This window comes from Triticum aestivum, chromosome 7B (genome assembly GCF_018294505.1).
Source record: "Triticum aestivum cultivar Chinese Spring chromosome 7B, IWGSC CS RefSeq v2.1, whole genome shotgun sequence".
NCBI lineage: Eukaryota > Viridiplantae > Streptophyta > Magnoliopsida > Poales > Poaceae > Triticum > Triticum aestivum.
Genome location: NC_057813.1, coordinates 69958063 through 69983838, shown reverse-complemented (window position 1 = coordinate 69983838; position 25776 = coordinate 69958063). Strand labels below are relative to the sequence as shown.

General features: G+C 48.1%; 2 protein-coding genes across 3 annotated transcripts; one reads left to right on the top strand and one right to left on the bottom strand.

Moving 5' to 3' along the window:
• Window positions 1–17425: 17425 nt before the first annotated feature.
• On the bottom strand, window positions 17426–18198 carry LOC123159021 (histone H3.3). Its single transcript, XM_044576821.1, has one exon. The coding sequence runs from the start codon at window positions 18084–18086 to the stop codon at window positions 17676–17678; it is 411 nt and encodes a 136-aa protein (XP_044432756.1). The 5' UTR covers window positions 18087–18198; the 3' UTR covers window positions 17426–17675.
• Window positions 18199–19437: 1239 nt separating this feature from the next.
• On the top strand, window positions 19438–24011 carry LOC123159506 (protein FAR1-RELATED SEQUENCE 5). Of its 2 annotated transcripts, XM_044577344.1 has the most exons (6): window positions 19438–19953; window positions 20052–20975; window positions 21062–21160; window positions 21247–22910; window positions 23004–23436; window positions 23511–24011. In XM_044577344.1, the coding sequence occupies exons 4-6, from the start codon at window positions 21860–21862 to the stop codon at window positions 23578–23580; spliced, it is 1554 nt and encodes a 517-aa protein (XP_044433279.1). In that variant the 5' UTR covers window positions 19438–19953; window positions 20052–20975; window positions 21062–21160; window positions 21247–21859; the 3' UTR covers window positions 23581–24011. The 2 variants fall into 2 exon arrangements, with proteins under 2 accessions (XP_044433279.1, XP_044433280.1); XM_044577345.1 differs by having other exon boundaries at window positions 19438–20975.
• The last annotated feature ends 1765 nt before the right edge of the window (window positions 24012–25776 follow it).

Here is a 25776-nt window from a genome sequence, read left to right as displayed (position 1 = left end):
ACTGTTGATGACCGACACGTAAACGCACCCCGGGGTTCATCGATCGCGGAAATCACTTCGGGGCCCCAAAACTGAAGTAATAGTCCAAGAAACGGGCCAGAATCGGCCCAAACTGCAAGTCTTGACGACCAACACTTAAGCACAAGTTGGGGTTCGACATCCATGGAAATCGCTTTGGGACCCCAGAAACGGTGAGTACTAGTCCACGAAACGGGTCAGAATCGATAAAAAATGCGAGTGTTGATGACCGAAACGTAAACGCACACCGGGGTTCGTCAATCGTTTAAATCACATCGGGACCCCAAAACAGTGAGTAGTAGTCCACGAAACGGGCCAGAATCGGATAAAACTATGAGTGTTGATGACCGACACATAAACGCACCTTGGGGTTCAACAACCATGGAAACCACTTTGGAACCCAAAAACGGTGAGTAATAGTCCACGAAACAGGCCAGAATTGGCAAAAACTATGAGTGTTGACGACGGACGACACGTAAACGCACCCCGGGATCATCAAACGTGGAAATCGCTCTGGGACCCCCAAAACGGTGAGTAATAGTGCATGAAACGGACCAGAATCGGCCAAAATTGTGAGTGTTGGTGACCGACACGTAAACGCATCCCAGGGTTCGTTAATCAAGGTAATCACTCCAGGACTCCAAAATTGCGAGTAATAGTCTATGAAACGGGCCAGAACCGCCAAAACTGCGAGTGTTGATGACCGACACGTAAGCGCACCTTCGGGTTCAACAACTATGGAAATCGCTTCGAACCCCAAAACGGTGAGTAATAGTCCACGAAACGGGTCAGAATTGGCCAAAACTATGAGTGTTGACGACGGACAACACGTAAAAGCACCCCGGGATCGTCAATCGTGGAAATCGCTCTCGGACCCCCAAAATGTTGAGTAATAGTGCACGAAATGGACCAAAATCGGCCACAACTACGAGTGTTGATGACCGACACGTAAACGCACCCCAGGGTTCGTTAATCGTGGAAATCACTCCGGGACCCCAAAATTGTAAGTAATAGTCCACGAAACGGCCAGAACCGGCCAAAACTGCGAGTGTTGATGACCAGCACGTAAGCGCACCTTGGAGTTCAACAACTATGGAAATCGCTTCGGGGCCCCAAAACGGTGAGTAATAGTCCACGAAATTGGTCAGAATTGGCCAAACCTGTGAGTGTTGACAATGGACGACACGTAACACACCCAGGATCGTCAATCGTTGAAATCGCTCTGGGGACCCCCAAAACATTGAGTAATAGTTCACGAAACGAACCAGAATCGGCCAAAATTGTGAGTTTTAATGACCAATACGTAAATGCACCCCAGGGTTTGTCAATCCTGGAAATCACTACGGGGCTCCAAAACTGAAGTAATAGTCCAAGAAACGGACCAGAATCAGCCCAAACGTCAAGTCTTGATGAGCAACACGTAAGCACACGTTGGGGTTCGACAACCATGGAAATCATTTTGGGACCCCCAAAAATGGTGAGTAATATTCCACGAAATGGGTCAGAATCGATAAAACCGCGAGTGTTGATGACCGACACGTAAACGCACATTGGGTACATCAATCGTGGAAATCACTCCGGGACCCCAAAAGAGTGAGTAATAGTCCACGAAACGGGCCAGAATCGGCCAAAACTATGAGTGTTGATGACCGACACATAACCGCACCTTGGGGTTCAACAACCATGGAAACCGCTTTGGGACCCCAAAATGGTGAGTAATAGTCCATGAAACGGGGCCAGAATTGGCCAAAACTGTGAGTGTTGATGACGGATGACACGTAAACGCACCCCGGGATCGTCAAACATGGAAACGCTCAGGGACCCCCAAAACGCTGAGTAATAGTCCACAAAACGGAACAGAATCGGCCAAAATTGTGAGTGTTGATGACTGACACGTAAACGCACCCCGGTGTTCGTCAATCGTGGAAATCTCTCCGGGACCCCAAAACAGTGAGTAATAGTCCACTAAACGGGCCAGAATCGGCCAAAACTATGATGTTGATGACCAACACATAACCGCACCTTGGGGTTCAAGAACCATGGAAACCGCTCTGGGACCTCAAAAAACGGTGAATAATAGTCCACGAAACGGGCCAGAATTGGCCAAAACTGTGAGTGTTGACGACGGACGACACGTAACGCACCCGGGATCGTCAAACATGGAAATCTCTTTGGGACCCCCAATACGCTGAGTAATAGTGCATGAAATGGACCAGAAATCGGCCAAAATTGTGACTGTTGATGACCGACACGTAAACGCACCCCGGGTTCATCAATCGCGGGGAAATCACTTCGGGGCCCCAAAACTGAGTAATAGTCCAAGAAACGGGCCAGAATCGGCCCAAACTGCAAGTCTTGACGACCAACACGTAAGCACAAGTTGGGGTTCGACATCCATGGAAATCGCTTTGGGACCCCAGAAACGGTGAGTACTAGTCCACGAAACGGGTCAGAATCGATAAAAAATGCGAGTGTTGATGACCGAAACGTAAACGCACACCGGGGTTCGTCAATCGTTTAAATCACATCGGGACCCCAAAACAGTGAGTAGTAGTCCACGAAACGGGCCAGAATCGGACAAAACTATGAGTGTTGATGACCGACACATAAACGCACCTTGGGGTTCAACAACCATGGAAACCACTTTTGGGAACCCAAAAACGGTGAGTAATAGTCCACGAAACAGGCCAGAATTGGCCAAAACTATGAGTGTTGACGACGGACGACACGTAAACGCACCCCGGGATCATCAAACGTGGAAATCGCTCTGGGACCCCCAAAACGGTGAGTAATAGTGCATGAAACGGACCAGAATCGGCCAAAATTGTGAGTGTTGATGACCGACACGGTAAACGCATCCCAGGGTTCGTTAATCATGGTAATCACTCCAGGACTCCAAATTGCGAGTAATAGTCTATGAAACGGGCCAGAACCGGCCCAAAACTGCGAGTGTTGATGACCGACACGTAAGCGCACCTTCGGGTTCAACAACTATGGAAATCGCTTCGAACCCCAAAACGGTGAGTAATAGTCCACGAAACGGGTCAGAATTGGCCAAAACTATGAGTGTTGACGACGGACAACACGTAAAGCACCCCGGGATCGTCAATCGTGGAAATCGCTCTCGGACCCCCAAATGTTGAGTAATAGTGCACGAAATGGACCAAAATCGGCCTCAACTGCGAGTGTTGATGGACCGACACGTAAGCGCACCTTGGGGTTCAACAACTATGGAAATCGCTTCGGGACCCCAAAATCGGTGAATAATAGTCCACGAAACGGGTCAGAATTGGCCAAAACTGTGAGTGTTGACACCGGACAACAAGTAAAAGCACCCCGGGTCGTCGATCGTTGAAATAACTCTAGGACCCCAAAACAGTGGAGTAACAGTCCATGAAACGAAACCAGAATTGGCCAAAACTGCCAGTGTTGATAACCACATGTAAATGCACCCCAGGGTTCATTAATCGTTGAAATCACTCTAGGACCCCAAAACAGTGAGTAATAGTCCATGAAATGGCCAGAATCGGCCAAAACTGCGGAGTGTTGATGACCAACACATAAGCGCACCTTGGGGTTTAATAACTATGGAAATCGCTTCGGGACCCCAATACGGTGAGTAACAATCCATGAAATGGGCCAGAATCGGAGAAAACTGCGAGTGTTGATGACCGACACGTAAGCGCACGTTGGGGTTCAACAACTATGGAAATCGCTTCGGGACCCCAAAACGGTGAGTAATCGTCCACAAAACGGGTCAGAATTGGCCAAAACATGTGAGTGTTGACGATGGACGAGAAGTAAAAGCTCCCCGGATCGTCAATCATGAAAATCGCTCTGGGACCCCCCAAAATGCTGAGTAATAGTACACGAAACATACCACAATCGGCTAAAATTGTGAGTGTTGATGACCGGCACGTAAACGCACCCCGAGGTTCGTCAATCCCGAAAATCACTTCGGGACCCCAAACTAAGTAATAGACCAAGAAACGGGCCAGAATTGGTCCAAACAGCAACTCTTGAAGACCAACACGTAAGCACACCTTGGGGTTCGAAAACCATGGAAATCGCTTTGGGAGCCTAAAACAGTGAGTAATAGTCCATGAAACGGGCCAGAATCGGCCAAACCTGCTAGTGTTGATGACCGACACGTAACGTAGCCTGGGGTTCAACAACTATGGAAATCGCTTCGGGAGCCCAAAACGGTGAATATAGTCCACGAAACTGGTCAGAATCGGCCAGAACTGCGAGTATTGATGACCGACACGTAAACGCTCCTCAGGGTTCGTTAATCGTGGAAATCACTTCAGGACCCTGAAATTGCGAGTAATAGTCCACGAAATGGGCCAGAACCGGCCAAAACTGCGAGTGTTTGATGACCAGCACGTAAGCGCACCTTGGAGTTCAACAACTATGGAAATCGCTTCGGGGCCCCAAAACGGTGAGTAATAGTCCACGAAATTGGTCAGAATTGGCCAAACCTGTGAGTGTTGACAATGGACGACACGTAAACGCACCCCAGGATCGTCAATCGTTGAAATCGCTCTGGGACCCCCAAAACATTGAGTAATAGTTCACGAAACGAACCAGAATCGGCCAAAATTGTGAGTTTTAATGACCAATACGTAAATGCACCCCAGGGTTTGTCAATCCTGGAAATCACTACGGGGCTCCAAAACTGAGTAATAGTCCAAGAAACGGACCAGAATCAGCCGAAACGTCAAGTCTTGATGAGCAACACGTAAGCACACGTTGGGGTTCGACAACCATGGAAATCATTTTGGGACCCCAAAAATGGTGAGTAATATTCCACGAAACGGGTCAGAATCGATAAAACCGCGAGTGTTGATGACCGACACGTAAACGCACATTGGGGTACATCAATCGTGGAAATCACTCCGGGACCCCAAAAGAGTGAGTAATAGTCCACAAAACGGGCCAGAATCGGCCAAAACTATGAGTGTTGATGACCGACACATAACCGCACCTTGGGGTTCAACAACCATGGAAACCGCTTTGGGACCCCAAAAATGGTGAGTAATAGTCCATGAAACGGGCCAGAATTGGCCAAAACTGTGAGTGTTGATGACGGACGACACGTAAACGCACCCCGGGATCGTCAAACATGGAAATCGCTCAGGGACCCCCAAAACGCTGAGTAATAGTCCACAAAACGGAACAGAATCGGCCAAAATTGTGAGTGTTGATGACTGACACCTAAACGCACCCCGGTGTTCGTCAATCGTGGAAATCTCTCTGGGACCCCAAAACAGTGAGTAATAGTCCACTAAACGGGCCAGAATCGGCCAAAACTATGATTGTTGATGACCAACACATAACCGCACCTTGGGGTTCAAGAACCATGGAAACCGCTCTGGGACCTCAAAAACGGTGAATAATAGTCCACGAAACGGGCCAGAATTGGCCAAAACTGTGAGTGTTGACGACGGACGACACGTAAACGCACCCCGGGATCGTCAAACATGGAAATCTCTTTGGGACCCCCAATACGCTCAGTAATAGTGCATGAAATGGACCAGAATCGGCCAAAATTGTGACTGTTGATGACCGACACGTAAACGCACCCCGGGGTTCATCGATCGCGGAAATCACTTCGGGGCCCCAAAACTGAGTAATAGTCCAAGAAACGGGCCAGAATCGGCCCAAACTGCAAGTCTTGACGACCAACACTTAAGCACAAGTTGGGGTTCGACATCCATGGAAATCGCTTTGGGACCCCAGAAACGGTGAGTACTAGTCCACGAAACGGGTCAGAATCGATAAAAAATGCGAGTGTTGATGACCGAAACGTAAACGCACACCGGGGTTCGTCAATCGTTTAAATCACATCGGGACCCCAAAACAGTGAGTAGTAGTCCACGAAACGGGCCAGAATCGGATAAAACTATGAGTGTTGATGACCGACACATAAACGCACCTTGGGGTTCAACAACCATGGAAACCACTTGGAACCCAAAAACGGTGAGTAATAGTCCACGAAACAGGCCAGAATTGGCAAAAACTATGAGTGTTGACGACGGACGACACGTAAACGCACCCCGGGATCATCAAACGTGGAAATCGCTCTGGGACCCCAAAACGGTGAGTAATAGTGCATGAAACGGACCAGAATCGGCCAAAATTGTGAGTGTTGGTGACCGACACGTAAACGCATCCCAGGGTTCGTTAATCAAGGTAATCACTCCAGGACTCCAAAATTGCGAGTAATAGTCTATGAAACGGGCCAGAACCGGCCAAAACTGCGAGTGTTGATGACCGACACGTAAGCGCACCTTCGGGTTCAACAACTATGGAAATCGCTTCGAACCCCAAAACGGTGAGTAATAGTCCACGAAACGGGTCAGAATTGGCCAAAACTATGAGTGTTGACGACGGACAACACGTAAAAGCACCCCGGGATCGTCAATCGTGGAAATCGCTCTCGGACCCCCAAAATGTTGAGTAATAGTGCACGAAATGGACCAAAATCGGCCACAACTACGAGTGTTGATGACCGACACGTAACGCACCCCAGGGTTCGTTAATCGTGGAAATCACTCCGGGACCCCAAAATTGTAAGTAATAGTCCACGAAACGGCCAGAACCGGCCAAAACTGCGAGTGTTGATGACCAGCACGTAAGCGCACCTTGGAGTTCAACAACTATGGAAATCGCTTCGGGGCCCCAAAACGGTGAGTAATAGTCCACGAAATTGGTCAGAATGGCCAAACCTGTGAGTGTTGACAATGGACGACACGTAAACACACCCCAGGATCGTCAATCGTTGAAATCGCTCTGGGACCCCCAAAACATTGAGTAATAGTTCACGAAACGAACCAGAATCGGCCAAAATTGTGAGTTTTAATGACCAATACGTAAATGCACCCCAGGGTTTGTCAATCCTGGAAATCACTACGGGGCTCCAAAACTGAGTAATAGTCCAAGAAACGGACCAGAATCAGCCCAAACGTCAAGTCTTGATGAGCAACACGTAAGCACACGTTGGGGTTCGACAACCATGGAAATCATTTTGGGACCCCCAAAATGGTGAGTAATATTCCACGAAATGGGTCAGAATCGATAAAACCGCGAGTGTTGATGACCGACACGTAAACGCACATTGGGGTACATCAATCGTGGAAATCACTCCGGGACCCCAAAAGAGTGAGTAATAGTCCACGAAACGGGCCAGAATCGGCCAAAACTATGAGTGTTGATGACCGACACATAACCGCACCTTGGGGTTCAACAACCATGGAAACCGCTTTGGGACCCCAAAAATGGTGAGTAATAGTCCATGAAATGGGCCAGAATTGGCCAAAACTGTGAGTGTTGATGACGGATGACACGTAAACGCACCCCGGGATCGTCAAACATGGAAATCGCTCAGGGACCCCCAAAACGCTGAGTAATAGTCCACAAAACGGAACAGAATCGGCCAAAATTGTGAGTGTTGATGACTGACACGTAAACGCACCCCGGTGTTCGTCAATCGTGGAAATCTCTCCGGGACCCCAAAACAGTGAGTAATAGTCCACTAAACGGGCCAGAATCGGCCAAAACTATGATTGTTGATGACCAACACATAACCGCACCTTGGGGTTCAAGAACCATGGAAACCGCTCTGGGACCTCAAAAACGGTGAATAATAGTCCACGAAACGGGCCAGAATTGGCCAAAACTGTGAGTGTTGACGACGGACGACACGTAAACGCACCCCGGGATCGTCAAACATGGAAATCTCTTTGGGACCCCCAATACGCTCAGTAATAGTGCATGAAATGGACCAGAATCGGCCAAAATTGTGACTGTTGATGACCGACACGTAAACGCACCCCGGGGTTCATCGATCGCGGAAATCACTTCGGGGCCCCAAAACTGAGTAATAGTCCAAGAAACGGGCCAGAATCGGCCCAAACTGCAAGTCTTGACGACCAACACTTAAGCACAAGTTGGGGTTCGACATCCATGGAAATCGCTTTGGGACCCCAGAAACGGTGAGTACTAGTCCACGAAACGGGTCAGAATCGATAAAAAATGCGAGTGTTGATGACCGAAACGTAAACGCACACCGGGGTTCGTCAATCGTTTAAATCACATCGGGACCCCAAAACAGTGAGTAGTAGTCCACGAAACGGGCCAGAATCGGATAAAACTATGAGTGTTGATGACCGACACATAAACGCACCTTGGGGTTCAACAACCATGGAAACCACTTTGGAACCCAAAAACGGTGAGTAATAGTCCACGAAACAGGCCAGAATTGGCAAAAACTATGAGTGTTGACGACGGACGACACGTAAACGCACCCCGGGATCATCAAACGTGGAAATCGCTCTGGGACCCCCAAAACGGTGAGTAATAGTGCATGAAACGGACCAGAATCGGCCAAAATTGTGAGTGTTGGTGACCGACACGTAAACGCATCCCAGGGTTCGTTAATCAAGGTAATCACTCCAGGACTCCAAAATTGCGAGTAATAGTCTATGAAACGGGCCAGAACCGGCCAAAACTGCGAGTGTTGATGACCGACACGTAAGCGCACCTTCGGGTTCAACAACTATGGAAATCGCTTCGAACCCCAAAACGGTGAGTAATAGTCCACGAAACGGGTCAGAATTGGCCAAAACTATGAGTGTTGACGACGGACAACACGTAAAAGCACCCCGGGATCGTCAATCGTGGAAATCGCTCTCGGACCCCCAAAATGTTGAGTAATAGTGCACGAAATGGACCAAAATCGGCCACAACTACGAGTGTTGATGACCGACACGTAAACGCACCCCAGGGTTCGTTAATCGTGGAAATCACTCCGGGACCCCAAAATTGTAAGTAATAGTCCACGAAACGGCCAGAACCGGCCAAAACTGCGAGTGTTGATGACCAGCACGTAAGCGCACCTTGGAGTTCAACAACTATGGAAATCGCTTCGGGGCCCCAAAACGGTGAGTAATAGTCCACGAAATGGTCAGAATTGGCCAAACCTGTGAGTGTTGACAATGGACGACACGTAAACACACCCCAGGATCGTCAATCGTTGAAATCGCTCTGGGACCCCCAAAACATTGAGTAATAGTTCACGAAACGAACCAGAATCGGCCAAAATTGTGAGTTTTAATGACCAATACGTAAATGCACCCCAGGGTTTGTCAATCCTGGAAATCACTACGGGGCTCCAAAACTGAGTAATAGTCCAAGAAACGGACCAGAATCAGCCCAAACGTCAAGTCTTGATGAGCAACACGTAAGCACACGTTGGGGTTCGACAACCATGGAAATCATTTTGGGACCCCAAAAATGGTGAGTAATATTCCACGAAACGGGTCAGAATCGATAAAACCGCGAGTGTTGATGACCGACACGTAAACGCACACTGGGGTACATCAATCGTGGAAATCACTCCGGGACCCCAAAAGAGTGAGTAATAGTCCACGAAATGGGCCAGAATCAGCCAAAACTATGAGTGTTGATGACCGACACATAACCGCACCTTGGGGTTCAACAACCATGGAAACCGCTTTGGGACCCCAAAAATGGTGAGTAATAGTCCATGAAACGGGCCAGAATTGGCCAAAACTGTGAGTGTTGATGACGAACGACACGTAAACGCACCTCGGGATCGTCAAACATGGAAATCGCTCAGGGACCCCCAAAACGCTGAGTAATAGTCCACGAAATGGAACAGAATCGGCCAAAATTGTGAGTGTTGATGACTGACACGTAAACGCACCCCGGTGTTCGTCAATCGTGGAAATCTCTCCGGGACCCCAAAACAGTGAGTAATAGTCCACTAAACGGGCCAGAATCGGCCAAAAACTATGATTGTTGATGACCGACACATAACCGCACCTTGGGGTTCAAGAACCATGGAAACCGCTCTGGGACCTCAAAAACGGTGAATAATAGTCCACGAAACGGGTCAGAATTGGCCAAAACTGTGAGTGTGACGACGGACGACACGTAAACGCACCCCGGGATCGTCAAACATGGAAATCTCTTTGGGACCCCCAATACGCTGAGTGATAGTGCATGAAATGGACCAGAATCGGCCAAAATTGTGACTGTTGATGACCGACACGTAAACGCACCCCGGGGTTCATCAATCGCGGAAATCACTTCGGGGCTCCAAAACTGAGTAATAGTCCAAGAAATGGGCCAGAATCGGCCCAAACTGCAAGTCTTGACGACCAACACGTAAGCACAAGTTGGGGTTCGACATCCATGGAAATCGCTTTGGGACCCCAGAAACGGTGAGTACTAGTCCACGAAACGGGTCAGAATCGATAAAAATGCGAGTGTTGATGACCGAAACGTAAACGCACACCGGGGTTCGTCAATCGTTTAAATCACATCGGGACCCCAAAACAGTGAGTAGTAGTCCACGAAACGGGCCAGAATCGGACAAAACTATGAGTGTTGATGACCGACACATAAACGCACCTTGGAGTTCAACAACCATGGAAACCACTTTGGGAACCCAAAAACGGTGAGTAATAGTCCACGAAACTGGCCAGAATTGGCCAAAACTATGAGTGTTGACGACGGACGACACGTAAACGCATCCCGGGATCATCAAACGTGGAAATCGCTCTGGGACCCCCAAAATGGTGAGTAATAGTGCATGAAACGGACCAGAATCGGCCAAAATTGTGAGTGTTGATGACCGACACGTAAACGCATCCCAGGGTTCGTTAATCATGGTAATCACTCCAGGACTCCAAAATTGCGATTAATAGTCTATGAAACGAGCCAGAACCGGCCAAAACTGCGAGTGTTGATGACCGACACGTAAGCGCACCTTCGGGTTCAACAACTATGGAAATCGCTTCGAACCCCAAAACGGTGAGTAATAGTCCACGAAACGGGTCAGAATTGGCCAAAACTATGAGTGTTGACGACGGACAACACGTAAAAGTACCCCGGGATCGTCAATCGTGGAAATCGCTCTCGGACCCCCAAAATGTTGAGTAATAGTGCACGAAATGGACCAAAATCGGCCACAACTGCGAGTGTTGATGACCGACACGTAAACGCACCCCAGGGTTCGTTAATCGTGGAAATCACTCCGGGACCCCAAAATTGTAAGTAATAGTCCACGAAACGGCCAGAACCGGCCAAAACTGCTAGTGCTGATGCCCGACACGTAAGCGCACCTTGGGGTTCAAACTATGGAACTCGCTTCGGGACCCCAAATCGGTGAGTAATAGTCCACGAAACGGGTCAGAATTGGCCAAAACTGTGAGTGTTGACACCGAACGACACGTAAACGCACCCCGGGATCGTCGATCGTTGAAATCACTCCGGGACCCGAAAACAATGAGTAATAGTCCATGAAACGGACCAGAATTGGCCAAAATTGCCAATGTTGATAACCGACACGTAAATGCACCCCAGGGTTCGTTAATCGTTGAAATCACTCTAGGATCCGAAAACAGTGAGTAATAGTCCATGAAACGGGCCAGAATCGGCCAAAACTGCGAGTATTGATGACCGACATGTAAGCGCACCTTGGGTTTAATAACTATGGAAATCGCTTCGGGACCCCAATACGGTGAGTAACAATCCACGAAACGGGCCAGAATCGGACAAAACTGAGAGTGTTGATGACCGACACGTAAGCGCACTTGGGGTTCAACAACTATGGAAATCGCTTCGGGACCCCAAAACGGTGAGTAATAGTCCACGAAACGGGTCAGAATTGGCCAAAGTATGTGAGTGTTCACGATGGAAGACACGTAAAAGCTCCCCGGGATCGTCAATCGTGGAAATCGCTCTGGGACTCCCAAAATGCTGAGTAATAGTGCACGAAACGGATCAGAATCGGCCAAAATTGTGAGTGTTGATGACTGGCACGTAAATGCACCCCGAGATTTGTCAATCCCGGAAATCACTTCGGGACCCCAAAACTAAGTAATAGTCCAAAAAACGGGCCAGAATTGGTCCAAATAGCAAGTATTGAAAACCAACACGTAAGCACACCCTGGGGTTCGACAACCATGAAAATCACTTGGGGACCCCCAAAACGGTCAGTAATAGTCCATCAAACGGGCCAGAATCGGCCAAAATTGCCGGTGTTGATGACCGACATGTAAGCGCAGCTTGGGGTTCAACAACTATGGAAATCGCTTCGGGAGCCCAAAACGGTGAGTAATAGTCCACGAAATGGGTCAGAATTGGTAAAACATGTGAGTGTTGACAACGGATGACACGTAAACGCACCCCAGGATCATCAATCATGGAAATCGCTCTGGAACCCCCAAAACACTAAGTAATAGTGCACAAAACGGACCAGAATCGGCCAAAATTGTGTGTGTTAATGACCAACACGTAAATGCACCCCAGGGTTCGTCAATCCTAGAAATCACTACGGGGCCCCAAAACTGAATAATAGTCCAAGAAATGGACCAGAATCGGCCCAAACTGCAAGTCTTGACGACCAACACATAAGCACACCTTGGTGTTCGACAACCATTTAAATCACTTTGGGACCTCAAAAATGGTGAGTAATAGTCCACGGAACGGGTCAGAATCGATAAAAACCGCGAGTGTTGATGACCGACACGCAAATGCACACCGGGGTTCGTCAATCTGGAAATCACTCCGGGACCCCAAAACAATGAGTAATAGTCCACAAAACGGGCCAGAATCGGCCAAAACTATGAGTGCTGATGACCGACACATAACCGCACCTTGGGGTTCAACAACCATGGAAACCGCTTTGGACCCCAAAAACGGTGAGTAATAGTCCATGAAACGGGCCAGAATTGGCCAAAACTGTGAGTGTTGATGACGGACGACACGTAAACGCACCCCGGGATTGTCAAACGTGGAAATCGCTCTGGGACCCCCAAAACGCTGAGTAATAGTGCATGAAACGGAACAGAATCAGCCAAAATTGTGAGTGTTGATGACCGACACGTAACCGCACCCGGGGTTCGTCAATCGCGAAAATCACTTCAGGACCCCAAAACTGAGTAATAGTCCAAGAAACGGGCTAGAATCGGCCCAAACTGCAAGTCTTGATGACCAACACGTAAGCACACCTTGGGGTGCGACAACCATGGAAATCACTTTGGGACCCCAAATATGGTGAGTAATAGTCCACAAAACGGGTCAGGATTAATAAAAACCGCGAGTGCTGATGACCGACACGTAAATGCACACTGGTGTTCGTCAAACGTGGAAATCACTCCGGGACACAAAACAGTGAGTAATTGTCCATGAAACAGGCCAGAATCGGCCAAAACTATGAGTGTTGATGACCGACACATAAGCGCACCTTGGGGTTCAACAACCATGGAAACTGCTTTGGGAACCCAAAAATGGTGAGTAATATTCCATGAAACGGGCCAGAATTGGCCAAAACTGTGAGTGTTGATGACGGACGACACGTAAACGCACCCCGGGTTCGTCAAACGTGGAAATTGCTCTCGGACCCCCAAAACGCTGAGTAATAGTGCATGAAATGGACCAGAATCGCCCAAAATTATGAGTGTTGATGACCGACACATAAACGCACCCCGGGGTTCGTCAATCGCGGAAATCACTTCGGAGCCCCAAAACTGAGTAATAGTCCAAGAAACGGGCCAGAATCGGCCCAAACTGTAAGTCTTGACGACCAACACGTAAGCACACGTTGGGGTTCGACAACCATGGAAATCGCTTTGGGACCCCAAAAACGGTGAGTATAGTCCATGAAACGGGTCAGAATCGATAAAAATGCGAGTGTTGGTGACCGACTCGTAAACGCACACCGGGGTTCGTCAATCGTGGAAATCACTCCGGGACCCCCAAAACAGTGAGTAATAGTCCACGAAACCGGCCAGAATCGGCCAAAACTATGATTGTTGATGACCGGCACATAAGCGCACCTTGGGGTTCAACAACCATGAAAACCGCTTTGGGAACCCAAAAACGGTGAGTAATAGTCCATGAAATGGGCCAGAATTGACCAAAACTGTGAGTGTTGACGACGGACAACACGTAAACGCACCCCAGGATCGTCAAACGTGGAAATCGCTCTGGGACCCCCAAACGCTGAGTAATAGTGCATGAAACGGACCAGAATCGGCCAAAATTATGAGTGTTGATGACCGACACGTAACTGCAGCCAGGGTTCGTTAATCGTGGAAATCACTCCAGGACCGCAAAGTTGCGAGTAATAGTCCACGAAACAGGCCAGAACTATGGAAATCACTCCAGGACCCCAACACGTAAGCGCACCTTGGAGTTCAACAACTATGGAAATCGCTTTGGGGCCCCAAAACGGTGAGTAATATACCACAAAATGTGTCAAAATTGGCCAAACCTGTGAGTGTTAACAACGGATGACACCTAAACGCACCCCAGGATCGTCAATCGTGGAAATCGCTCTGGGACCCCCAAAACGCTGAGTAATAGTGCATGAAACGTACCGGAATTGGTCAAAATTGTGAGTGTTAATGACCAAGACGTAAATGCACCCCAGGGTTCGTCAATCCTGGAAATCACTACGGGGCCCCAAAATGAGTAATAGTCCAAGAAACGGGCCAGAATCGGCCCAAACTGCAAGTCTCGACGACCAACACGTAAGCACACCTTGGGGTTCGACAAGCATGGAAATCACTTTGGGACCCAAAAAATGGTGAGTAATAGTCCACGAAACGGGTCAGAATCGATAAAAACCGCGAGTGTTGATGACCGACACGTAAACGCACACCGAGGTTCGTCAATCGTGGAAATCACTCCGGGACCCCAAAACAGTGAGTAATAGTCCACGAAACGGGCCAGAATCGGCCAAAACTATGAGTGTTGACGACCGGCACATAACCGCACCATGGGGTTCAACAACCATGGAAACCGCTTTAGGACCCCAAAAACGATGAGTAATAGTCCACGAACCGGACCAGAATTGGCCAAAACTGTGAGTGTTGACGACGGACGACACGTAAACGCACCCCGGGATTGTCAAACAAGGAAATCGCTCTGGGACCCCCAAAACGCTGAGTACTAGTGCATGAAACGGACCAGAATCGGCCAAAATTGTGAGTGTTGATGACCCACACGTAAACGCATCCCAGGGTTCGTCAATCGTGGAAATCACTCCAGGACTCCAAAATTGCGAGTAATAGTCCAAGAAACGGCCAGAATCGGCCCAAATTGCAAGTCTTGATGACCAAAACGTAAGTTTACCTTGGAGTTCAACAACTATGAAAATCGCTTCGGGGCCCCAAAACGGTGAGTAATAGTGCACGAAATGGGTCAGAATTGGCCAAACCTGTTAGTGTTGACAACGGACGACACGTTAACGCACCCCAGGATCGTCAAACGTGCAAATCGCTCTGGGACCCCAAAACGATGAGTAATAGTGCACGAAACGTACCAGAATCGGCCAAAATTGTGAGTGTTAATGACTAACACGTAAATGCACCCTAGGGTTCGTCAATCCTGGAAATCCCTACGGGCCCCAAAACTAAGTAATAGTCCAAGAAACGGGCCAGAATCGGCCCAAACTACAAGTCTTGACAACCAACACGTAAGCACACCTTGGGGTTTGACAACCATGGAAATCACTTTGGGACCCCAAAAATGGTGTGTAATAGTCCACGAAACGGGTCAGAATCGATAAAAATCGCGAGTATTGATGACCGACACGTAAACGCACACCGGGTTCGTCAATCGTGGAAATCACTCCGGGACCCCAAAACAGTGAGTAATAGTCCACGAAATGGGACAGAATCGGCCAAAAATATGAGTGTGGACGACCGACACATAACCGCACCTTGGGGTTCAATAACCATGGAAACCGCTTTAAGACCCCAAAAGCGGTGAGTAATAGTCCACGAAACAGGCCAGAATTGGCCAAAACTGTGAGTGCTGTCGATGGACGACACGTAAACGCACCCCGGGATCGTCAAATGTGTAAGCGCTTTGGGACCCCCAAAACGCTGAGTAATAGTGAATGAAAAGGACCAGAATCGGGCAAAATTGTGAGTGTTGATGACCGACACGTAAACGCACCCCGGGGTTCGTCAATCGCAGAAATCATTTCGAGACCCCAAAACTGAGTAATAGTCTAAGAAACGGGCCAGAATCGGCCCAAACTCCAAGGCTTGACGACCAACACGTAAGCACATCTTGGGTTCGACAACCATGGATATCGTTTTGGGACCCTAAAAACGGTGAGGAATAGTCCACAAAACGGGTCAGAATCGATAAAAACGCGAGTGTTAATGACCGACACGTAAACGCACCCAGGGTTCGTTAATCGTTCAAATCACTCCAGAATTCTAAAACAGTGAGTAATAGTCCACGAAACGGGACAGAACTAAAATTATGAGTGTTGACGACTGACACATAACCGTACCTTGGGGTTCAACAACCATGAAAACCGCTTTAGGACCCCAAAAACGGTGAGTAATAGTCCAGAACCGGCGTGACCGCCACCGCGGCGGCTGCGAAACTGACCAGTGCGACGAAAACAGCAAGCACAGGACTCCGTCAGCGGTAGGAACGCCGGCACAACGCGAACCCGCCTAAATCTCTATGAATCTCGAGCGAAGTATCGAACACAAAGGGCAGGGGAGAAAATGCAGGCAGGGATGTTAAGGATTGGAGGGAGCATTACCTTCAATATGTAGTCGCTCCGGCGAAGCCGCTCCGGTCCGGCGAGCACCACCGATGGCCGCAAATGCCGTCGAGCACCTCCGCCTCCGCCGTCGCCTTCTCGTCCAATCGATTGAAATGCAAAGTGGGTTGAGTGAGTAACTACGGGAAGGGGGTAAATGGAACCATGCGGGGGAGGGGGAGATGTGCACGACGCGTTTGACATCAACTACGGCCGGACGCGTGGTGTGTGGGCGCAGAACAGTTCCACCGCACGCCCACGGGTGGCAACCGCTGACAGTGGAAGGGCAACCGACGGGTAGGCGAATTAAGTCACGCACCACACACGCGCCTTATCCTACATGGCACAGAAAATCGTCCAGATCATGTCAAAATTCGTGCATAAGATGCCGGGATTTGTGGATAAGATGCTGAACGGCGATGGATGCATGTGGTCGAGGTGACTAAACACCACACTTGTGGACGTTAACATTTTCGTTGTTAATTCAATGTCAGGTTCTTCGCAAGCCTTCATTCTAAAAAAACTAAGATAAAATCTCCATGTTTCTCTAATAGAAAAATCATCAGTATTATTGAAGTGAACGGTATCACAACTGCTCCATAAAATCAACAAAATTTGTTCAAGGTCGCCCAGAAAAGTTCGCTTTTATGTTCGTGCTGCTTGTCTTTTATGCTCGCCCTGTTACAAAGATCACAATGACAACCGTGTTCCACGTGTGCACAGAAATCAAAATTCTCTCAACACCGCCAAACGGCACCACACGAGGAAAACTGTAAGCAAGACAAAGCCAGGACAGCAAAATTCAACAGGAGGAACAGAGCGCTGAAATTACAGAATTGCTCTAAAACAACGAGTAACTTGTTTTGCATTTTAGCACAAGCCTTAGACGAAATAAGAAAATGAGTCGTTGTAACTCTGTAACCAACCAGAATTTTTTTTTACAGCAAAATAAAAGTCGCCTATTGCCAACACGATCTGAAACCAGAGGCGACGAACAGACAGCTACATTGCTGCAATCCAGCGATGGAAGTTGCTAAGGCAGATGCTTGATCTAGGCGCGCTCCCCTCGGATGCGGCGCGCCAGCTGGATGTCCTTGGGCATGATGGTGACGCGCTTGGCGTGGATGGCGCAGAGGTTGGTGTCCTCGAAGAGCCCGACGAGATACGCCTCGGCGGCCTCCTGGAGCGCCAGCACCGCGTGGCTCTGGAAGCGGAGATCCGTCTTGAAGTCCTGCGCGATCTCCCGCACCAGGCGCTGGAACGGCAGCTTGCGGATGAGCAGCTCCGTGCTCTTCTGGTACTTGCGGATCTCGCGCAGCGCCACCGTGCCAGGCCTGTAGCGGTGGGGCTTCTTCACGCCCCCGGTGGTCGGCGCCGACTTCCTCGCCGCCTTGGTGGCCAGCTGCTTGCGGGGCGCCTTGCCGCCGGTGGACTTCCGGGCCGTCTGCTTCGTGCGCGCCATCGGATCTCTCCTCCTCCTACGCGAATTCTAACTGGGCTTCGGCTTGCGCGCGCTGCCGGTTGGGGAACTTGAACTGGAAGGCGACGGATTGGGTTGTGAGCAAAGAACAGAGGAAGTGGGGTGGTGATTTATAGGTGACGGGTGTGGGCAAGGGAAGCGTGGCCCAGGCGGTTTCTTCTGATCGTGTGGGAGAGGATCTCGGATTGCGTTTGGGTGATTGATTGGATCTAACGGCTGGACGTTGCGGGGAGGAAGCACACGATCTGCGTGCTCGGCGCTGAATGGCGCCAGATCCCCGACGAGGTGCGGATCGGTGACGTGGTTGTGCATATGGCTGTGAGTCTCGTTTTCATCGCCCGAGTCAGTTGACTTCTTATTTCAACGACGTTTCATTATTAAAACATCTCCAGTCGTGTTCAAAAAAATAAAAACATCTCCAGTCTATTCCCAAAAAAAACATGTAAAAGAGAAGTTTAGACCCAAAAACTGCTCCAGCAGTTTATCCCTAAACCTAAAAATAATGAAACTCTTCCAAGAAAAACACTCATCGCCCCTCAAATAGAAGAAGCGTTGCTTCTCTCCCTATATATTTTCAACCGATGCCATGTCAGCGTGCCGCCACAATTGACTGCTGGACACCCCCAACGTCGCCGCCGTCGCCGTCTGCTCGATCGCCGCCTACCGCGCCGCCGCAGCACGTAGGCGGCCGTAGGAGCTTCACGGGTCGTCGGAGTCTTCCATGCACACGCATGAGAGAGAGCGATCCACTGACAGGTAGTATGACACATATGTCAGTCTTAGTTTGAGAATAGGTTTAAAGGCGAACCGCTACAATCGAACAAATGTGAAACCCTCCCCGCAAAAAAAAAACACATGTGAAACCCAATATACCCAAGCCTCTATTGCAGGCAAGGTTTTTGCTCCAAGGTTTAGCCATTTGGCTGAAAATGACCCATGGTGAGTTTTGGTCGTGGCACGTGCCTTTTTTTGGTACCTGGCGGTGTAGAAATGACTTGTGTACTCGGCTATTTGGTTCAAATTTTTTGAACGTGAGTGGCGATCGGCTTGGTTGGCTTAGCGTTTTTTGATTGCATGTGAGGCAGCGTCGATGTCACGCTTCCCTTCTTCGGTGCTTCTTTCTATTTGAATTAATCGATCTGTCTCTTTCTATCCCTGACGTTGTGGTTTTCCTATTTGAATTAATCGATCCGTCCCTTTCTATTCCTGACGTTGTGGTTTGCGTGCATGCCGCTGTCGCCTGTTGGTCCGGCCAGTGTTTTTTCATGTAATTATCGGTGCCGCTTTGGTTGGCCTTTCTAGAGTGTGTTGATTTTTTTCGGTTGGTGCTGCTGATTTTTCCTATGTTTTCTACCGCTTTGATCGCCTAATCTAGAGACGCTGTCGTTGCTAATATGTGCCGCTTCAAGCATTCAATCTAGAGACCTCGCGCCAGACGTCCCGTGTTCGTTTTCGTTTTCTCTTTCTGCCTTTCATGGGTTATAAATAGGTCTTTGCTTTCTCTCGGCTGCGTGGGCTGTGATTGGCCGGCGTGGTGTTTCAGGCCGTTCTGCGGCTTTTATTCGGTGTATCGGGTCGGCCTCGCTTCGATCGTTCAATCTAGAGGCGTCGCCGCGGACGGCAGAGGCATGATCCTGGTCGGACCCTTCGTCTTCAACGTCGGGGACGTGGGTGAGGAAGACGTCAGTGCCGTGGACGGTGGTGGTGTGTGTGGTCTGGATCGGACCAGTGGCGGTCAGGCACGAAGTCCGGCATGGCGGAGTCGGAGATGTCGACGAAGACCCCCAGGAGCGGGGCCGGGTGGAAGTCCGGCGGAACGAGGGGACGAGCGGACGGCTCGGAGCGCGCCGTTCTGTATCTGTTCTTGATGTTCTTGCTCACTCGCTGTCGTTGCCTGCCCATCTCTTTCCTATCTCATATTTTTTTTCTTTCTTTTTCATGCTGCAGTTCGTGGTACCCTACTGCTGCAGGGGAGCCGTGGAAAGACTGGAAGCCGTCCGGGACATCAACAACAGGCCGATGGGTGTGCGGTCAGTGGGCTGCACAAGGACTAGTGATCTCCCAGGATGCAGCTGCAGAGCGGGGTTTTGTCGCCGCCATCAGGGCCTGTACTGGGCAAGAGTCCTGTCGAGCCGATGCCGCTCCTGCTCTGCAGAGCGAGAACTTGCATCGCCGTCCCCACCCATCAAGGCTCCCTCCAGCATGTCTCTCGCCGTTCGAGCGGGAGTGGCGCCAGTGCCACCGTCCAGTATCTACGATGAAGGGCCAGCAACCACCACCACGGCGGAGCCGGCTACGTAGTTCAAGCTGCTCCACCGAGAAAAACCGTCGCCGGGGAGCTACTTCGCGTTGCCATCTCCAGGCCCCACCTGCATCCTTTGCTGCCCACGGACACCCGCGCACCTCCCTCACGACCTGACGGAACAAGCGCCTCCATGTGCTGGCGTTCCTCTCGCACGCTGCCATGTTGCTACTATCTTCCTCCCAGGCACGTATAATGAAAGTTCATCTCCTTCCTTCAATTCCTGTGATATTGTATTCTGTGCGTTCGTGTCTTATGGGGAAAAAAATCTCGTACAACCGGATCGCACGAGGCCAAAACGGGAGACCACCTCGAGCGCATGACATCTGGCGTACGAATCTCAACGCAGCGCTCGCCTGGCTTCCAGCCCAGCCCACCCCACATCCGTTTCCCACGCCCCACGCCCCGTCCTTTCAGCTTCTATTCTGTTTCATCTTCCCAAACGAAAAAACCCATCTCCATCTCTTCCATCTCGCCGGCGACGGCGTGCCAAGATGGCGCAACCCGATGAGGGCAACGAGGCACTGGATCGGGAGACCACCTCTCTGCCCACGGCTACTCCAATCTGGGTAAGTTCAATAATCAGTACACATGCCACACCAAGCACAATCCCCTCTTCCTGAAGCCTCTTTTGATTGATTCAATTACCTTGCAGCAATTTCCGACGACTGAGACTAATGGCCAGCCCTCGATGAGCAGCACACCGGCGGCCTCTGCTCCAGAATCCTCTCTGCCCACAGCTACTCCAACCATGGTAAGTTCAGTAACCAGTACGCATGCAACAGCTAGCACGATCCTCTCTTCCTGAAGCATCTCTTGATTGATTCAATTACCTTGCAGCAATTGCCAAGAACTGAGACTAATGGCCAGCCGAGAATGAGCAACACCAGTGAATAATCAAGACATACAAGATGCAGATAATGCTCCAAGAGTTGGGAAGTGCTTTCAGTCTGAGGAAGAGGCGTACCAATTTTACAATTCTTATGCTCAAACCAAGGGATTTAGCATTAGGAAGTGCCACTTGAAGTTTAGAGCAGATGGGACTTTAAGTTCCAGATATTTTGTTTGTAGCAAGGCAGGTGTGAAAAATGCTAATCCAACACATGTGGCCAAGAAAGAAAAAGCTATTTCGAGGACTAATTGTATGGCTCGAGTTCAATTCAGCATCAATCAAGAGGGAATTTGGACTGCTCAGAAAGTTACGCTCGACCACAATCACCAGCTTGTAAGTCCAGATAAGAGGCACATGCTTAGATCGCAGCGTCAACTCTTAGATGCCGATCGCCACATGATTAAGCAAATGAGGACATCGGGAATTAAACAAGCCGAAATATATGATTTTTGCGAGCTTTGGTATGGTAAAGATGCTATACCCTTCTTGCAAATGGATTGCAACAATTATTTGTGAAGTGAGCGCTCAAAGTATTTGGAAACCAAAGATGCACAAACATTAATGGAGTATCTAAAGAACAAGCAAGCCGAGGACCCTTCGTTTTTCTATGCCATGCAGTTAGATGATGATGATGGTACAATAATGAACATCTTTTGGACTGATGGACAAGCTATCATGGACTATTCTGTCTTTGGAGATGCCCTTTCCTTTGACACCACATTTTCAACAAATAAGTTTCAAATGCCATTTGCTCCGTTTATTGGTGTTAATCATCACAAGCAGACTATTCTTTTTGGTGCAGCACTACTATCTAATGAATCTGCAGATACCTTTGAGTGGGTTTTTAGAACCTTTCTACAAGCTATGTCTGGTAAGCAGCCTGAAACAATATTCACCGATCAATGTGCCGCCATTATAAATGCTATTGGAAGGGTTTTCCCAAGAACACGACATCGTCTTTGTTTATGGCATTTGTATCAAAATGCTGCAAAACATCTAAGTCAAGTAATCAGCGACAATGATAATTTTCTTAAAGAATTCAAAAGGTGTGTGTATGAAGATAGATCACTAGCACATTTTGAGAATAGATGGCATGAGCTATTGCTTAAGTATCAGATTGAGGATAATTCTTGGATAAGCAATCTGTACAAGTTGCGTGAGAAGTGGGCTACTATCTATCGTCAGGATTCTTCTAGTGCATATATGACATCAACCCAAAGGAGTGAAGGAATGAACAACGTGTTCAAGAAAACTTTCCGCAAAAGGCTTTGTCTTTCTGAATTGATAGAAGCATATGATAAGTGCATTTCTCGTCTTCGCCGGAAAGAAAAATACGAAGACTACAAGTCACGGCATACCATTCCAGTATCCTGCCTACCAAACCTACCTTTGTTGAAGACTGCGGCTGAATCATATACTAGGACACTCTATTCTGAGTTTCAAGAGGAATTCAAGAAGCAATTCAGTTTATCATGTATTTTCCTGAGCACGGATGGCACAATTAGCACTTACAAGGTGACATCTTTCGAGTACAAGAATGATGAAGCCATAGTGGCTTTCAACCCAGCTACTTTGGAGATATCTTGTTCATGCAAATTGTATGGTTGTGTACGTACGTAATACATGCTTCCTCGTTTGCCTAAAATTGCTCTAAATGTTGTATGTATATTGTGCAACCCTTCTGAAATTGCTCTAAATGTTGTAGGTATATTGTGCAAGCACGCTCATAAGGTTTTCACATGCTGCAATATCATCATCCTGCCAAGTCGGTACATATCGAACAGATGGACGAAGTATGTAAAACAAGAAATTTTTACATCAAAACTGAATTGCAATGATAGCTTAGAATCCATGTTTGCACATACTTCTCGAAAGATGATTTCACTTACATTGAAGTGCAAAACATCAAAGGAGGTTCTTACACATCTCAACAATGGTATTGATAAGTTGGCTTTGGAAGCACTAGAATTACTTAGCAATTTAAACTTGGGTGAAGATGAGGACTCTGAAAGTTCCTCCGAAATGACTGGATATGTTGCAAAAACAATGGTGCCATTTAGAGCTCCTGAACGAATAAAAGGTTCAAAGCAAAAAAGATCAAAAGATGTGCTAGAGGGAGCAAAGAAAGGCAAAAAAAGGTACCTTTGCTTGTTCTGTGTGAATAAGTAGCAATGTTTCATTTCTATTTCTTACATCTACATACAATTTGCAGGAAAAGGTACAAACTATCCAGCAAAGGAGTCTGTGTTTGTTTCGTCCGCAGCTGGCCCTTCGGAATATGATTTTGGTGGTACTATAAATCCATCAATATCCATGGCATTTGGAGAGTATCCATCATTTTTAGGTCAACCTATCCAAGGAGAATTCACAAGACTATTGCTTGAAGCTCATGGAGATGGCACAACACCGCCGGCCGCTCGTCAACTGGATTTCAACGGTGGTGCTAGTACATCAAGGTTTTAGCCGTGACGAGCCCGATCGTGCGTTGATGCATAATGCCTTGTTGGTTCCTCAATGCTAGTTAGCTGGGCATATATTCTATTAAACTGAAGCTATCATTTTCTTCTACTGCTATGTGCTAGTGTTTCACCTGAAGCTATCATTTTCTTCTGGTGCTATGTGTGTATTTCACCTGGCAAATGGTGCTATTTACTTGCTGCAATATAAAACTGAATCTATCATTTTCCTCTGTAGCAAACCATGAATGTTTGTTCATGCCAACAGTTGACACCGTATCAGATTATCAGAGCAAATGGAAATGCATCTGTACATTTATCCAAGAGTTGACAGCAGAATATGGAGACGTCACACCACACTTATGCCAAGAGTGGACACCAACATATACATTGCAGATCTTGTTTTATTCATGCCAAATGGTTCTATTTACTTGCTGCAACACAAACTGAAGCTATCATTTTCTTCTACTGTTATATGCTAGTGTTTCACCTGACAATGGTTTCTACAAAGTTTCTTTTGTCTCTGTGAACTGATCAGTTGTACAACACACACAAGGGTGCATATACTTGGTGCCTTACCAGATATTGGAAGGAAACAAGTGATCAGTATGTTCAACAGCACAAATACACTTAAAATGTCGCAACACATTATACGAAGAGTGGACAAGAACAACTATACATTGCAAATTCCACAAGCTTTCATTCACACCGAAATTCGTTTACAACATAGGCCAGTCTTGTAGGAGAATAAAATTCAGAAAGGAAAATACAGAATAGTTGCCTTTGTTCAGGCTTTTACAGCTCAAATCACACACAAAAATCTACAAGAACTTGTTAGTTGATGTTGTTTGCCGAGAAGCGACCAGGATGACACAGCAGCGTCGAAACGGTTGGGCGGAGCCAAGGGGCGTATGAAGCCTGTACAATAGGCCGGCAGCGCCGCGAATGTGGCCGACAAGCATTGCCATGGGCAGCGGCATGACAAGGGTAGATGGCGTAGCGCCGCGAGCTTGGCCGCCGGAAAACATGGTGGATGCCGGCGGGGATGGAGAGCCACGAGCAGGCCGGCATCGAGGAGCAGGCCGACGAGCAGCTACGACGGTGCCGTGACTTGGGCCACCAACGAACGCGGCCGTGCCCGCGGGAACGGAGGACGTCGAGCAGGGGAGTTGGGTCCAGCGTCGAGGAGCACGCCGGCAGCGATGTGGCGAGCAGCCGGAGCGGATCACGCCGGCGGCCGGAATTGGGGGCGTCGGAGGAGTTGGGCTAGGGATTCTTTTTTGCGGGGAGTTGGGCTAGGGATTTGATGCACGCTCGACCTGGTCTTCGGTTCGGGATAAGGTGACGCCTCCACTTTCTCCTTTCATTAGGTACTACATCTCCTGATTTTTGTCAGCTAATTCATTTTATTTGCCTGGCTGGATTTCCATTTGCAGACTCACGCTTACGTTAACTACAGGTTATGTAATCCAGATAAGATTCTTATGCTACTATTCTGTATATTTATAAGTTCATTCTTTATTCTTTTTCCTTTTTATATAAAACATATTATCATTGACACATTGAAATGTATACAGTTCAAATATGTTTGTTAAGCATAATAAATGAATGCAAAAAAGCAACCAGTTTTAATTGAAATAAGAAGTAGTATTGTACACAATCGTGTATAAGGATTTATTGTTAGTATGATATTATTTTCAATTATCTGGTTTTGTGTTCCTTTCTATGAAGAATTTAAAAGGTGATTCTTCACTGTTATGTTTCCGACATTGTATTTCAGATTACGTATTTTCATCGAGACACCAGATAATGAATAATGTTATTTTATGCAATCTTGTGTTCTTTGTATGGTATTTCATATTTTTATATCTGAGGTGTTGAAGATTATAAATTTTTACTTGGTTCTGTCGTGGTTTAGCAGCAGATCTGACGCGGTATTCTCTTCAGAACTTTGACAGAGAATATTAATTGTGAAGGTGCCGCTACTCTCGGATGTTTGAATGTTTGAAACATATTCACATT

What these genes read in the sequence shown, in the direction of transcription:
- LOC123159021 (XM_044576821.1), bottom strand. Translation starts at nt 18,086, where the DNA reads ATGGCGCGCACGAAGCAGACGGCCCGGAAGTCCACCGGCGGCAAGGCG.
- LOC123159506 (XM_044577344.1), top strand. Translation starts at nt 21,860, where the DNA reads ATGGAGTATCTAAAGAACAAGCAAGCCGAGGACCCTTCGTTTTTCTAT. An exon ending in CAAATTGTATGGTTGTGTAC is followed by an intron (nt 22,911 to 23,003) that starts GTACGTAATACA and finishes TAAATGTTGTAG; the next exon opens with GTATATTGTGCAAGCACGCT. An exon ending in GCAAAGAAAGGCAAAAAAAG is followed by an intron (nt 23,437 to 23,510) that starts GTACCTTTGCTT and finishes TACAATTTGCAG; the next exon opens with GAAAAGGTACAAACTATCCA.